The sequence below is a fragment of the Oncorhynchus mykiss genome, chromosome 4, assembly GCF_057628025.1.
Source record: "Oncorhynchus mykiss isolate SJ-2025 chromosome 4, ASM5762802v1, whole genome shotgun sequence".
In the NCBI taxonomy this organism is placed as follows: domain Eukaryota; kingdom Metazoa; phylum Chordata; class Actinopteri; order Salmoniformes; family Salmonidae; genus Oncorhynchus; species Oncorhynchus mykiss.
Window position 1 is genome coordinate 41,212,245 of NC_143025.1, and position 14,779 is coordinate 41,227,023.

General features: G+C 43.4%; 1 protein-coding gene across 4 annotated transcripts in view; it reads right to left on the reverse strand.

Annotated features, from left to right (window-relative positions):
* Positions 1-8,515: 8,515 nt before the first annotated feature.
* LOC110521812 (low-density lipoprotein receptor-related protein 8) overlaps positions 8,516-14,779 on the reverse strand; it is a 261,008-nt gene continuing 254,744 nt past the window's right edge. The window contains exons 17-19 of one of the 4 annotated variants that reach the window (XM_036968636.2): positions 13,620-13,688; positions 11,867-12,057; positions 8,516-10,388 (exon numbers count right to left, since the gene is read on the reverse strand). In XM_036968636.2, coding sequence (XP_036824531.1) covers positions 10,350-10,388; positions 11,867-12,057; positions 13,620-13,688 — 299 coding nt within the window. In that variant the 3' untranslated portion in view covers positions 8,516-10,349. Of the gene's footprint in view, positions 10,389-10,562; positions 12,058-13,619; positions 13,689-14,779 lie in introns of those variants that run through there. The other 3 variants (XM_036968637.2, XM_036968635.2, XM_036968634.2) reach the window with 3 other exon arrangements.

Here is a 14,779-nt window from a genome sequence, read left to right on the forward strand (position 1 = left end):
TGACAGCTCTCTGTTCCATTGCATGCCGTCCCTCCATTTAAAGGGATATCAACCAGATTCCTTTTCCTACGGCTTCCACATGGTGTGAACAGTCTTTAGATATAGTTTCAGGATTTGATTTTGAAAAATGAGCGAGAATGATCACATCGCGTCATTGGATGGCTGGGTGCCAGCAGCGTTTTGCATGCGCCAACAGAGTGGAGCAGACATTTTCTCTCTCTCCCTCTTATTGAAGAAGCTACAGTCCGGTTGAAATATTATCGATTATATATTGTAAAAACAACCTGAGGATTGATTATAAAAAACGTTTGACATGTTTCTACGAACTTTACGGATACTATTTGGAATTTTTGTCTGCCCCGTCGTGACCGCTCGAGCCTGTGGATTTCTGAACATAACGCGCCAACCAAATGGAGGTATTTTGGATACAAAAATAATCCTTATGGAACAAAAGGAACATTTATTGTATAATTGGGAGTCTCGTGAGTGCAAACATCCGAAGATCATCAAAGGTGAGCGATTCATTTTGTTGCTTTTCTGACTTTCGTGACCAATCTACTTGGCTGCTAGCTGTAATGTTTTGTCTTCTGAGAGCGATGTCCTTACATAAACGCTTGGTATGCTTTCGCCGAAAAGCTTTTTTGAAATCTGACACGCCAGGTGGATTAAGCTAAACTGTATTTTGCTATGTTGCACTTGTGATTTCATGAAAATGTAATATTTGTAGTAATTTAATTTGAATTTGGCGCTCTGCAATTCAGCGGATGTTGACGAAAATGATCCCGCTAACGGGATGGGTGCGTCAAGAAGTTTTAAATAAGGCTGTAAGGTAACAAAATGTGGAAAAAGTCAAGGGGTCTGAATACTAAGGCAGTCTTGCACACCCAACCTTTTCATACTGTGTGCTAAAAATTGCTTTCTCTATTGGTCTTCCACACAAACACCACACTACACACAGAGCATACCCCTGCAGTAGGATAATGAGCGAACGATAGGCTCTCCGCCACCTACAGTGCCATAACAGCATCAGCCCTACTCCTAACAAGGACTTCCAGAGAAGAGAGGCACAGCAGACAGACAGAGGGGTAGTCGCTCTCTCTCTCTAAAAGTTACAGTTCCATATACAGCAGTTAGGAAGGATATAAACCCAGCAGAGGAAAGAAGGAAAGAGCACATTTACAGTAATCATCGATACAGTATGGCCTCCAGCTGAACTAAGAATGTGCACGCGCACACACGTAATATGCAAAATGCTAAGACACTACGTTTTGATATAAATCCCCCTACTTCTCATTCCCCCCCCCCCCCCCCCCCTCCCCCCCCATACACACACACACTCCTAATCTGAATTAAAGATTCCTTCACTGCCCTGTATGTGGCGCTCCATCTGACAGCATGATGAGGCAGGCTTGTTACCGTGAAGACTTTCAAGAGTAAATAACTCGTAATTACTTTCAGTCCGTCAGTCCGTCCCCCCCCCCACTCTCCCCACTCCCCTGATTTTAAACACTCTAGGAAATAATAGAAAATGTCATCCATTTCGCTGCTGAGGAATGAGGAAAACAGAGAGAAGAGAGAAACCCCCATGGCTGTACTCACATCCAGCCCACAATCCCTTTCCAGTTCCCATTCCCATCGCCAGTGACAGCGAGGCTTGGGAGGATTGGTCCTTGGAAACAAACAGTGGATTAATGTTTCATGGAAGAGGGTGCCAGTCAGATTAATATGGTGTTTGAGGTTTCCTACTGCTCTGCTCCCATTTATTTTTTATTTTTACGATGGCAGTGAGCGCCTCTGGCCATTGGGATACAGGATAATAAATGAGGCTGATAGATGGGGTTCAACCTGAACTCTAGTCTTAACCCTAACCTTAACCATAACCCTCGTCTCAACCATAACCCTCGAACCTGACCCTAGTTTCAACCCTAACCCCAGTCTCAACCCTATCCCTGACTGCTGAAAACTGCTGTGGAAATGCCATGTAGCAATGCAGAGGGGAACCACCTTGTTCCTAACCCTCACCAGCTGTCTTTCTTGGGCATGGCTGTAGGGAGCATCTGAGGTGACATGGAGGGGGGAGTGTGGCTTTGTGTCTGTCGTTAATCTCCAATGAAATGATTAAAATTTGCAATAGATTTAGTGGCCTTCTGGTATCTAGGAGACATATATGACAGAAGAGGGCATGAGGAAGCATGTTCAGTGAAGAGGAACCCTGCAACAACGGCCATCCCACCCTCTGAGCCGTGATATCCACTGCCATCACTGCGCTCTCACATCCATTAAACCCCCAGCGAGCTGTCATTCTCCTTCCACTGGGGTACCTTATTCTATTCCCCGCTCCACTCGCCTCTCTCTTTCCCTCAACTCGCTTCTCTCTCCTTCTCTATTTCCAGAGAACACCACTCAATATAGAAGCAGGGAAAACACCGGCTGACAGTTTGCACAGGGGTAACTCATCTTTATCAGCCATTAACCAACAAAGAGATACTTTACCTCAGTTCCTACCATCGACCTTGACAACTGATAGAGGCTTTATGGTTACCTGGGAAATCAGAGAGAACCAAGGTACCAAAGTACTAATAACGACGCAACACAAACAAGAGTTGGGCGATTTTTATAAATTTAATATATCAATATATAGAGATATTTATCAACAGCTTGATTTCATAGAAACGTGAGTGAGACCATTTTGGCATACAGTACAGATATTCCATGTAAGTACAGAAGTTGCTAAGTTTAACTCCCCCTCCCCCACACCCCCCTTCCCCTCCCACAGACACAAAACACCAAAACAGAAAGAACCAAGTAAAATATACAGGAGCACAAAACAAGGCACCAATAAATTAAATGATAACCCCTCATTTAAAAATACGAAACAACAAAACCTATCTAACAGAATTAAATACAGTGTAAACAACCTAAATTCTGCAATGCTTTACTGTTAAAAAGCAAAACAAAATTAAAAACAGAGAGGGAAAAAAAAGAGTAAACACTTTGGCAGATTATTAATTTTTTGTTACAATCAAGAAGTAAAGAAACCCAGTGCTCTTGTGTACAAATAAATTCATATGGTCTACACTCCTTTTTAAACCTGGAGCCTGATGTTTATACTTTTTTTTTGTACAGATACGGTGCCTTGCGAAAGTCTACAGACCCCTTGGATTTCATCACATTGTATTGTGTTACAAAGTGGGATTAAAATAGATATGACATTTTTTTGTCAACAATCTACCGAAAATACTCCGTACTGTCAAAGTGGAGGAAAAATGCAATATCTTTGAAGATAAAAAACGTCACAAATAAAATATATGTTTTCAGCCACTTTGTAGAGGCCAGCCTAAATTAGTTCAGTAGTAACCATTTGGCGTAACACATCACATAATAAGTTACATGATTTTTATGACTAACCCTTCCTCAGTCCCCCAAACATACAACATCTGTATGGTCCCTCAGTCAAGTATTGAATATCAAGCACAGATTCAACTACAGAACCAGAGAGCTTTTCGAAAGCCTCAAAGAAGGGCAGTGTATTGGTATTTTATTTATTTATTTAACTAGGCAAGTCAGTTAAGAACAAATTCTACAATGACGGCCTACACCGGCCAAACCCGGACGACTCTGGGCCAATTGTGCGCCACCCTATGGGACTCCCAATCACGGCCAGTTATGATACAGCCTGGATTGGTAGATGGGTAACAAAAACAAATCAGACATTAACTATCTCTTTAAGCATGGTCAAGTTAATAATTATGCTGTGGATGATGTATTAAATCACCCAGACACATCAAAGATACAGTCGTTCTTCTGAACTGAGCTGCAGGACAGGAATGAAACTGCTCAGTGATGTTACGATAAGGCCATTGGTGATTTTAAAACAGCTACTGAGTTCAATGGCTGTGATGGGAGAAAACTGAGGTTGAGTCATAACATTGTAGAGACTCCATAATAATGACCTAAATGACAGTGAAAAGAAGAATACAAATATACAGAATACAAATATTCCAAAACATGCATATTGTATGTAACAAGGCACTAAAGTAATACAGCAAATACATTTTTGACCTAAATGCAAAGCCTTATGTTTGCTGCAAATCCAACACAACACATCACTCAGTTACTGCCTCCTTATTTTCAAGCATGATGGTGGCTGCATCATGTTATGGGTATGCTTGACATCAGCAAATACTGGGGAGTTTTTCAGGATTAAAAAAAACAGGACGGAGCTTAGCACATGTGAAAAATTCTAGAGGAAACTTGCTTCAGTCTGTTTTACACCAGATACTGGGAGAGGAATTTACCTTTCAGAAGGACAATAACCTACAACACAAGGCCACATTTACACTGGAGTTTCTTCCCAAGAAAACAGTAAATGTCCCTGAGTGACCAAGTTACAGTTTTGACATAAATGTGCTTGAAAATCTATGGCAATACTTGACATTTGCTGTCTAGCCATGACCTCCAACATCTTGACAGAGCTTGAAGAATTTAGCAAAGAATAACGGGCAAATATTTTCCGCATCCCTGGTCACAGACTCCTATTATTACAAGAGGGGAAAGTTGCACAATCTGATCAGTAAAGTTTTGGGTAAAAGTACTTACAACTGTAATACATGTTCCACTCAAAATAGAAGATTTTCAAAATATAATATTTTTATAATCTAATAATTAAATATCGTAATAAATTTGCCAGAATATGTTACATCTTCATCCCATAATATTGAAGTAAGTACGATGTTACAGCTGCTTATCTTACATACTGTAGCCACCGAAACTAACAGACGGGAAAATGATCAATCAAATCACCAGGTAGCCTATTATTGTTCTGGCAAAGATGCCTCCGTAGTTGATTTCGAAACCATTTTATATGGATAATATAAACGTAGGCCTGCCCTACTCTCTTTTTGACGATGACTTGCTGCCAGTAGATTCAGAACGGACACCAAATGGACACAAAATGTATCCCCCCCCCCCAAAAAAAATCTGCTACCGCCGAAAACGGCACTTTGGAGACTGGAAGGGCTGTGCTCTGCACAGGTAGAGCCGTATCTGTGCATGTGCCTGGCTGTAATCAATGCCAAATATGTTTCTAACATGTACTGACTCAGGGAGCTGAATATGTATGTAAGGACTATATTTTAGTTGTTTCATTCTTATTCATCTTAAAAAATAGGTTAGAATTTTTGTTCCACTTTGACGTTACAGAGTATTTTATGTAGATTGTTGACAAAAAATGCCTATTAAATCCATTTGAATCCCACTTTGTAAACACAGCAAAATGTGAAGAAATCCAAGAGGTCTGAATATTTTTGCAAGGCACTGTATGTTTAAAACATTATCAAAAGTTTTGTTGTATAAAAACGTATTTACAAGTTATGATTCAAAACTGTACTGGACTGTAACGATCACCCCTCCCCTCCTATGTGCCCTTTACACAGTGCAGAAGGCTTCTTGAAAAGTTTGTGCAACAAACAACGTACAAAATGTATCCGGTATGATATGGCTGTGGAATGAAGGTTTGACCGAGAACATTTTACATTTCCTTATGAACACCTCTCTCCCTCCCTTTCCTTCCTAAACACTGCCCTCTGAAACCCCCAAAAGCCATTTTACAACACTAACAGGTAAAAAAAAGAAGGATTCTGAACTAGGCATGATCCTTCAAGTATTACACATCCAGTAAAACATCAACTAGTGTTGTTGTGAGGACTGAGGAGGGACAATGACCATGTCTTATTCACACAGAGAGAAACCAACCAAGCAGGAGAGTCACTAGGTTATATTAACTATAACAACATACGGCGCATGGAGGAGAATCACTAAGGGTTCCAGAATCATGTTTCTTTCAACAGACAAACACTGTACTGGGGGTCATCTCTGGGTTCCACTTCCGGAGTGTTGGCGAGGGTTCTTGAGCTCGTGGGTGTGTTCCAGTCCATAGTGTTTCCCTTTTCTCCTGTTCTTCCAGTGTGTTTAGTCTACCCTTCCAGAAAGATAAGCCCTTGTGAAAACAAAAGTGTTAATGGCCAAGAGGAGGCGAGAGAGATTGAGCGAGCGTTGCATTGAGAGGTGATATGATGCGAGTGGTGTTAGTCACAATACAGTCTGATGACGGAGCCGCATGGGCCTGGCTCCCTTGAGTGAGGATCCGCCATTAGAACATGCATAGAGAAAAGGATGGGAGACGAGAGGATGGTTAAAAAAAAGAACTAGAACAAACACATCTACTGAGGGTTTGTGCCACTTGTCGACCTAGGAGCCGTGACGAATCCAGAGCCTCGTGAAATCACTGTTCTGTTAGTGTCCATCAGAAACTAAGAGCGACTCCTTCAGTGTTTAAAAAGATCTCTGTGCTTCAACGGCATATAGTAGTGGAGAGATGTTGAAGCATCAAGAGTTTTCTGAACGCTTACATGTTGAGTTGATCACCTCAAGGCTCTGGACACACGCCATGGTTGCCAAGGATACTGGCCACTAGGGTTAAAGACACTAAAACATCCATAGAAAGACCAATGCTCTATATAATGCTCCTAATGTAATGTATACATCTCAGCCGAAGTAGCGTAGAGTTCCAGATCCTAACAAAGAGAGTTATCCTAAAGTACATACACACAGAAATGAAAGAAGAATCAAAACACACAAGGTGCCAGTTAACGGACAGGCAGAGCACCATGTGCAGGACACAGTGCCTTCAGAAAGTATTCACACCAACTTTTTCCCACATTTTGTTGTGTTACAAAGTGGATTTAAAATTGATTTAATTGTCATTTTCTTTGTCAACGATCTACACAGAATACTATAATGTCTATAATAGAGTGGAAGAAAAAATTTGAAGTAAAAAATAAAACACATATATTTTTATTAGATAAGTATTCAACAACCAGAGTCAATACATGTTAGCAGCAATTATAACTGTGAGTATTTCTGGGTAATTCTCTAAGAGCTTTGCACATCTGGATTGTACAATATTTGCCCATTATTCTTAAAAAAATTCTTCAAAATCTGTCAAGTTGGTTATTGATCATTCCTAGACAGCCATTGCCAAGTCATGCAATACATTTTCAAGCCAATTTAAGTCAAAACTGTAACTAGGCCACTCAGGAATGTTCAATGTCATCTTGGTAAGCAACTCCAATGTATATTTAGCCTTGTGTTTTAGGTAATTGTCCTGAAGAAAAGTAAATTTGTCTCCCAGTGTCTGTTGGAAAGCAGACTGAACCAGGTTTTCCTCTAAGATTGCCTGTGCTTAGCTCAGTTCCGTTTCTTTTGATCCTTTCTTGCCGATGACAAGCAAACCCATAACCTGATGCAGCCAACATCATGAATGTAAATATGAAAAGTGGTACTCAGTAATGTGTTGTATTGGATTTGCCCCAAACATAACACGTTGTATTCAGGATATAAAGTAAATTGCTTAGACATATTTTTGAAGTATTACTTTAGTGCCTTATTGCAAACAAGATGCAATATTTTTATTCTGTACAGGCTTCCTTCTTTTCACTCTCCGTCAACTTAGTTAGGAAGGACACCTGTATGTTTGTAGTAACTGGGTGTATTGATACACCAGCCAAAGTGTAATTAATAACTTCACCATGCTCAAAGGGATATTCACTGTCAGCTTTTTAAAAACAAAATTACGATCTACCAATAGGTGCCCTTTGCGAATCATTGGAAAACCTCCCTGGTCTTTGTGGTTGAATCTGTGCTTGATATTCACTGCTTGACTGAGGAATCTTACAGATAACTGTAGGTGTGGGGTACAGAGATGGGGTAGTCATTTAAAAGTCATGTTAAACACTATTATTGCACACAGAGTCAGTCCATGCAACTTATTATGGGACTTGGTCAGCACATTTTTACTCCTGAATTTATTTAGGCTTGCCATAACAAAGGAGTTGAATAATTATTCTCAAGAAATTTCAGCTTTTTCTTTTAAATTTGTAAACATTTGTAAAAACAATTCCACTTTGACATTATGGGGTATTGTGTGTAGATCAGTGACACAAAATCTAAATTTAAATCCACTTTAATCTCAGGCTGTAACATAAAAAAAATGTGGAAAATGTCAAGGGGTGTGAATACTTTCTTGTATCTAGATCACCTGGTTTGCCTGAGAGCAAAACCATCGATTAAATCGTCACGTCCGTAAATATACAGATCGTCAGCGGCTGCTCTTAAATGATACCCATAAACAAACTGTCTATGTATAGATGTCTTAAATAAACCAAGCTCAGTCAAGAGGGCACTGTGCACTGTAAACGCTGCATTGTTACTTTGTATTGCCTTTGAGAATTGATGGAGGCCACAAACTACAACCTTGTGTGATGAATAGCGAGAGGCGTGAAGGATAGAAGAACATAGTACAATTTTTAGACGGTCCTTCAGTAAAATCTCCTTCAGTAAAACGTGAGAAGAATACAGTCCTCTGAACACTGCAGCACAGAGACAACTGTGGGTTCCGGAAGCTCTGGGTTCCACATAAATTGGTCAGTTCACTCAATATAAATAAATTCCAATAACCACAAATCCACTTTTATGTGTAGAGTAACACATGGCATGGATCTATATATGGGCACACAACAGTAGTGGAAAGAGACTAACTTCCTATTGAAACCCGCAGACAGTAGCTAGTGTAACGATGCTATAGTAACTGCCTACTGAAGGCTGTGTTGGAAGTGCGTGTCAGATTAACAGGACACCATGTCAGCAGCGTTCTACAGAGATAAATCACTTCCATTCATCTTCAGCAGAGTTCCGGAGCAGAGCGGTCCATTCTGGAGGGGAGGGCAGATCTAATCCTGGAAGACCCTTCCTGTTCCTGTCAGTATTTCTCCCATCCCCCCCACCCCCCGTAGGGACCCTGGAAGCAGACATTTCTATTGGAAGAAAGGGAGCCATGATGTATAGCTATCATTAATCAACCAATCAACCAGTGAGCTGTGCTGTGAGCGCTACAAATGCACCCTGCCAAATTATGTTTGTATGTGTGTGCTTCTTTGGCTGCGTTTAGACATGTAGCCCAATTCAGATCCCTGCCCCCCCCCCACAAATTTTTCTTTTGACCAATCATATCAGATCTTTTTCAGAGGTGATCTGATTGGTCAAAAGACCAATTAGTGGGGGGAAAAGAATTACAGAATCGGGTTGCCTGAAATGTGTTTTCTTTGTGTCTGTGTGTGCATGTACTAGAATGTGTACCAGCTCAAGCCTATGTGCTTTCTTGCAGAAAACAGATGGAGTAGTTGAATTCAGTACCTTCAATCAGCAGGTTCTCATTTTTCTCATCAACAGTGCAATGACTAACACAGGAGAACTCAGACAGCCATGTTCTGCATCTCCATTGGTTCCTCATATTCAGAATTTTAGCATTATTATGTGACCATTTTCCCTCATATTTAAATCCAGTGCTTGACGTTGGAACAATGACTCACTCACAACAATTCTTCCAAAGTCTTACCTACTCCCAGACAGAGTCCAACAACAGCAGGGCTTGTACAGTTCCTAGTTTCAAAAAAGACCCCCTCCTCTCTCGTCTCCCGCCCCCAACCCCCATCCCAACCCGTCCCCTGTACACCTGTTCATTATCTAGTTACTTTTGTGTATCTCTGATGCCAGCAGAGCGGATTACCCATAATCCTCCCTCCCCCGAGTTCTGCCCTGCTGCTGCTTCTTCTTGTGGCGCTGCCCTCTGGCACAACAGCCCCTCCCTACAAATCCCACTCCCTTAACCCCCCCCCCCCCCCTCACCACCATCCAACTTGGCTCTGCCCACGCGTAGCCTATCCTCAGTGGCACAGGCCTGGTCCGGCTTATCATATTTACACCAGCAAAACACAAACAATAAATAAAATTCAAACACAAAATAATAATTAAAACACAGCTGGCCTTTCCTCTGTTCCTGGCAAAGTAGACTACATCAAGGTGCTCAGGGAGGTCCAGTCAGCATCTATTTATGTGCTCTGATGGGCAACGATGTTAATCATCATTAAGACAGACAGCAGCATTCACCACTACTGGTAACTACAGTAACGTACTAACTAATGGGGGCTGAGAGAAGGGCAGAGGACAGCACAGTAGTAGCTAGTAGTAGTGGTAGTAGTAGTAATGTAGTAGTTCATTTTTAGTTAGGAGTAAGAGAGAGAGAGAGGGACGTGTTTTAGTGACACGGGTTGAGGGGTACACGTATAAGTAAAAGATAACCCCCCCCCCCCCCTGTCCATGGGGGGGTCTACGGTACGGTACGGTACGAGCAGACTCTCTTTCTCTCTCTCTCTCTGTGCCCCTCTCCTCTGCAGTGTGGTCGCCCCGGGATACGGAGGGGGGAGGACGTGGATGGGGACATGGCGCGCCCCTCAGGGGAATCCGTCATCCTCCAGACTGAGCGCCACGCGCTGCAGAGAGCAGATAAAACAATGTTACCACACTGTGTCTGGGTGTGTGTCTGGGGGTGTGTCTGGGGGTGCGAGTGTGAAAAGGTCAGCTAAAAAGGGAGAGAGAGAGAGAGAGAGAGAGACAGAGAAAGGAGTGAGAGGCCAGAAGGCTAAATAGAAGAAAAGGCAGTGGAATTTTTTTGTTGGTGAAGAAAAGAGCAACAGAGGAAAGAGAAATCTGAGAAGCGACAGAGCAGGAGAGAGAAGAGAAGCTCTCCTTGCAGATTCCACACTCCTTTTCCTCCTCGTCTCTCGATCCCCCGCACACTGATTTGGCCGTGACGTGAGGAGAGCTGCATGCGCTTACAGAGAAGGACGCCTGATCCACCTCAGGCCACTTTGACGTCTCTATTTGACTGACACACCATCCAGCTAACATACAGTACGGTAAAGGAGAGGAGCAGTGGAGGAGAAGAGCAAAAGCACAGGTGGAAGCTTGTTCCCCACTACGCACTCTGAAGGGGAGCAGGTTTTCAGCATGGCCTCTCAGCACAACACTGTAGCATACCAACTGTGTGTGTGTGTCTGCGTGTATAACCTGTCACCTACGCCCATCTACCGCTGTCTCTACCACGCGGCGCCACCACAGCCACACGTGTCACCATGCCAACTGGTCCTAGCGCTAACCCATCCCACCTCTTTGTCTTTGTCTGCTCTGGTCCATGTTCATGTTTACCAGCTCGTCTGTATCTAAGATACCTTACAAATACATTGCTAGAAAAACAAAACACTTATTTACATAGAGAAATACATATAAAACCGGAATAATCTGGAATAAATTAATATGATTAAAGATTGTCCCATCGTCTATAAGGTGCAATTTCTGTCCTGGTTTTTGTTCCCCTCGTGCCTAATTTACACTCCAAAGGAACAAAACCAGGGAATGGATTCTCCCTTCACTAAGTCTGAATCTCAAATGGCACCCTATTCCCTATATAGGTCCATAGGGCTCTGATCAAATGCAGTGCACTATATAGGGAATGGGGTGTCACTTGGGATACAGTATAAGTCTTCCGGGGTGAGAAGATAAAGCTCAAAACACCGAGCGCTGTGCTTCCCTAACGCACAACGATAGCACACTAACACACACTGTCAAGTGGTGAATGGAGGGAGTGATAATGTGGTGGTAGACTGGTGATGAAGGGCTCAACGTCAATGTGAGTGTTTTTGACCAAGGGTGGGTTTGGAATGATTTTGTTACTTAAGTGTGTGTGTATGTGTGTGTGAGGATGTAAGCCTCTCCCTTTCTTCCACAGACCTAAGGAGACTTCCGCCGACCCACACACCCAAAACCCTCTCTCTGCTTCCAAGTCCCACCCACTCTCAACTCATTTGCCGGCAGGGTGCACGGGTGCCCCAGAGTACCAATGGGAGTTGCTGTCTGTGATCCCGCCCCCCAGGGGCAGGGCTATGAATGGCTGGTGGGCGCTGCCACTCACAGCGGGGTAGACGTGACCGATGGACTCTCCCGTACGGCCGATGTGAATCTCGTCATCGTCGTCCTCCGTGGTCTTGCGGTAGACAGGGTTGTCGAAGTTCATACTCTTGGTGTTCTTCCGGCGCCAGTTACGCCAGACCAGGAAGCCGGCGGTGCAGAGCAGGCCGATGACCACTGTGGCAAGGATAGGAACTGCGTGTGTGACACACACACACACAGCGACACACACATGGCGGGCACGTTAACACAGCCAGGGGAGGCAGAGCGGAGCTTTTGCATACCCACATATGGTACATGTGCTCTTACACACACAGCAATCAATCTATGCACACACAGTCTCTCGAAAACACACCTGTTCAAATACGAAACAAATACACCCTTGAACAGACACATGAACGTGCATTCACACCCAAACCCAACCACAAACACACTTAGCAAGGAGCATTGCACGTGCACAATCCCACATGGCTATTCTACACACATATGACCACACACATAGCATTCCATTTAATCCATGGCTGGGTATAGTGTTATTCCAGGAACAGGGAATAGGGGGTGTAGTGGTTGGAATGGGAATAGGGAAAAAGATTACGCCATGTCTGGCTGCTGTTCCCAGTCCTAATTTCCTTATCAGGCGGAGGAGCATGGCAGCATTCCCATGGAAGGCCCAGTCGATTGGTCTATTGTTGGGGGTGGGGGGCACTAGAGACTCTTCCATGATTGAGCCTGAATTCTAAGAAACCCCTTTGTTCTCATGTAAACATTCCTTTGAAAAAAATAAAAATCTGCTTTTTGTCTCCCAATAGCTCAGCTCTGAAGCTCTCCAGAAACATGGAGGGAGAATTAATCGTTTCATTTACCATTGAGAGATATGAGAGGGGGAACGAAGTGAGGGAAGGAAGGAGAGGGTGAGAGACACAGTCGGATGTCTTTAACGGGCCGGGGTTTGGGATATCTCATTTTGAAGAGTCAATTATAGACATAATGTATGCTAGAGCAAGGTCATTTATACACTAAGCTGATCACCAGTCATTTCAGACATAATAGAGGTTTATCCTGGAGTATCCGTACTGGCCATCTTAAGCCAAAGGGCTATATATTGTAGTATGTGATAACATGGGCAATATGTACATCTGACTTAAGAGGGGTTAAGCCCTGATGCCCTATGGTCTTCAGGCACGGTGTTATTTGGATGAGCTCTACGTTGCCACATGGGCTCAATGAAGGATAGATAGATCGCTTTGTATTTCATAACCTACAGTAAATATCATGTGAACACACACACACAAACACTCACACGTGGTCATGATTTACTCACGCATACGTTCACACCACACACACGCCTCTCCTCTTTCTAAATGTCTAATTGAACTGTCCTCTATATAAGTATATGAATATGTATATATGAATAGTGTCTAAATAGTATTTTCAGGTATTTTTTGTCTCTTGATGCCTTGACAATATATTGCTTTGAATTGTAATTGTATTGTAATTGTATTGTAATAATATCTTGTGTTGTTCTTGTCCATAACAGTTCTGTACTCTGTCATGTATTTTATGTTTTCTGGGGACTCCAGGAAGAGTATATCTGCTGCATGTACAACAGTTAACGGGCTCCTGATAAAATAAAATAAACACGCTCACACACATACACACCCATTCTTCAGCCAGGCAAAGTCATTTGTAGGGGTGACGGACGAACGAAGCAGGGAGAAGCAGACAAACATCACATGGTACAGTAGACTTGTACTCACCTACAGGGATCACTATACCCAGGATCGCCACTGTTATGTTGTTACCCAGAAGGTAGTGTTCATTCCCAGCTGAGAGAGAGAGCGAGAGAGAGAGAGAGAGAGAGAGAAGAATGACAAAAGGGAATATAAAGAGAAGAACAATGTTTAGAAGAACAAGTGATAAGCACAGTAAAACACCTCTCCTTCCTCCTTCTATCCTCTCTAGATAGATAGAGTCAACTCCTGCCAGCCTGCACAGCGCGATATCAACCCAGAGCACATCGGACTTCTTTTTCTCCACCACATCTCCGGATTCCTGCCGCAAGCTCTGAACCTTTACTCCGGATCATCGCAACTAGCTAGCTGCTATCCGAGTGGCTACTCCTGGCTAACGTCTCTGTCCCGAAGCAAGCACCAGTTAGCCTGGCGCTAGCCTGGAGCTAGGCCCATCTCCCGGCTAGCCGAAGAGATACATCAAGCAATTCCTGGGCTTCAATGACCTCTTTTGTCAATTGGCCTGGACACGGAGCCCCGCCGATCCATCACGACTGGTCTGCCGACGTAACCATCCGTAGGGGTTTCAACAGGCTCTTCCGTTGCGACGTCCCCCGAGGCCCATCTGCTAGCCTGCTAGCCCAAGCCTGCTAGCTGTCTGAAATGCAGTGCCTCCAGCTCGCCTAGCTACTCAATGGACCCTAATATCACTCGGCTACACATGCCTCTCCCTAATGTCAATATGCCTTGTCTATTGCTGGTAAGTCATTTTTGTCTTATTTCACTGTAGAGCCTCCAGCCCTACTTAATATGCCTTAGCTAGCCCTTTTGTTCCACCCCCCACACATGCAGCGACCGCACCTGGCTTAAATGGTGCTCTAGAGACAAAACCTCTCTCATCGCCTAGGCTTACCTCAACTGTACACACATCCTACCATACTGTATATTATGCCTTGAATCTATTATTCCGCGCCCAGAAACCTGCTCCGTTTACTTTCTGTTCCGAACGCACTAGAAGACCAGAACTTTTAGCCTTTAGCCGTACTCTAATCCTACTCCTCTTCTGTTCCTCTGGTGATGTAGAGGTTAACGCAGGCCTTGCAGCTCCCAGCATCACTCCCATTCCCCGGGCGCTCTCATTTGTTGACTTCTGTAACCGTAAAAGCATTGGTTTCATGCATGTTAAC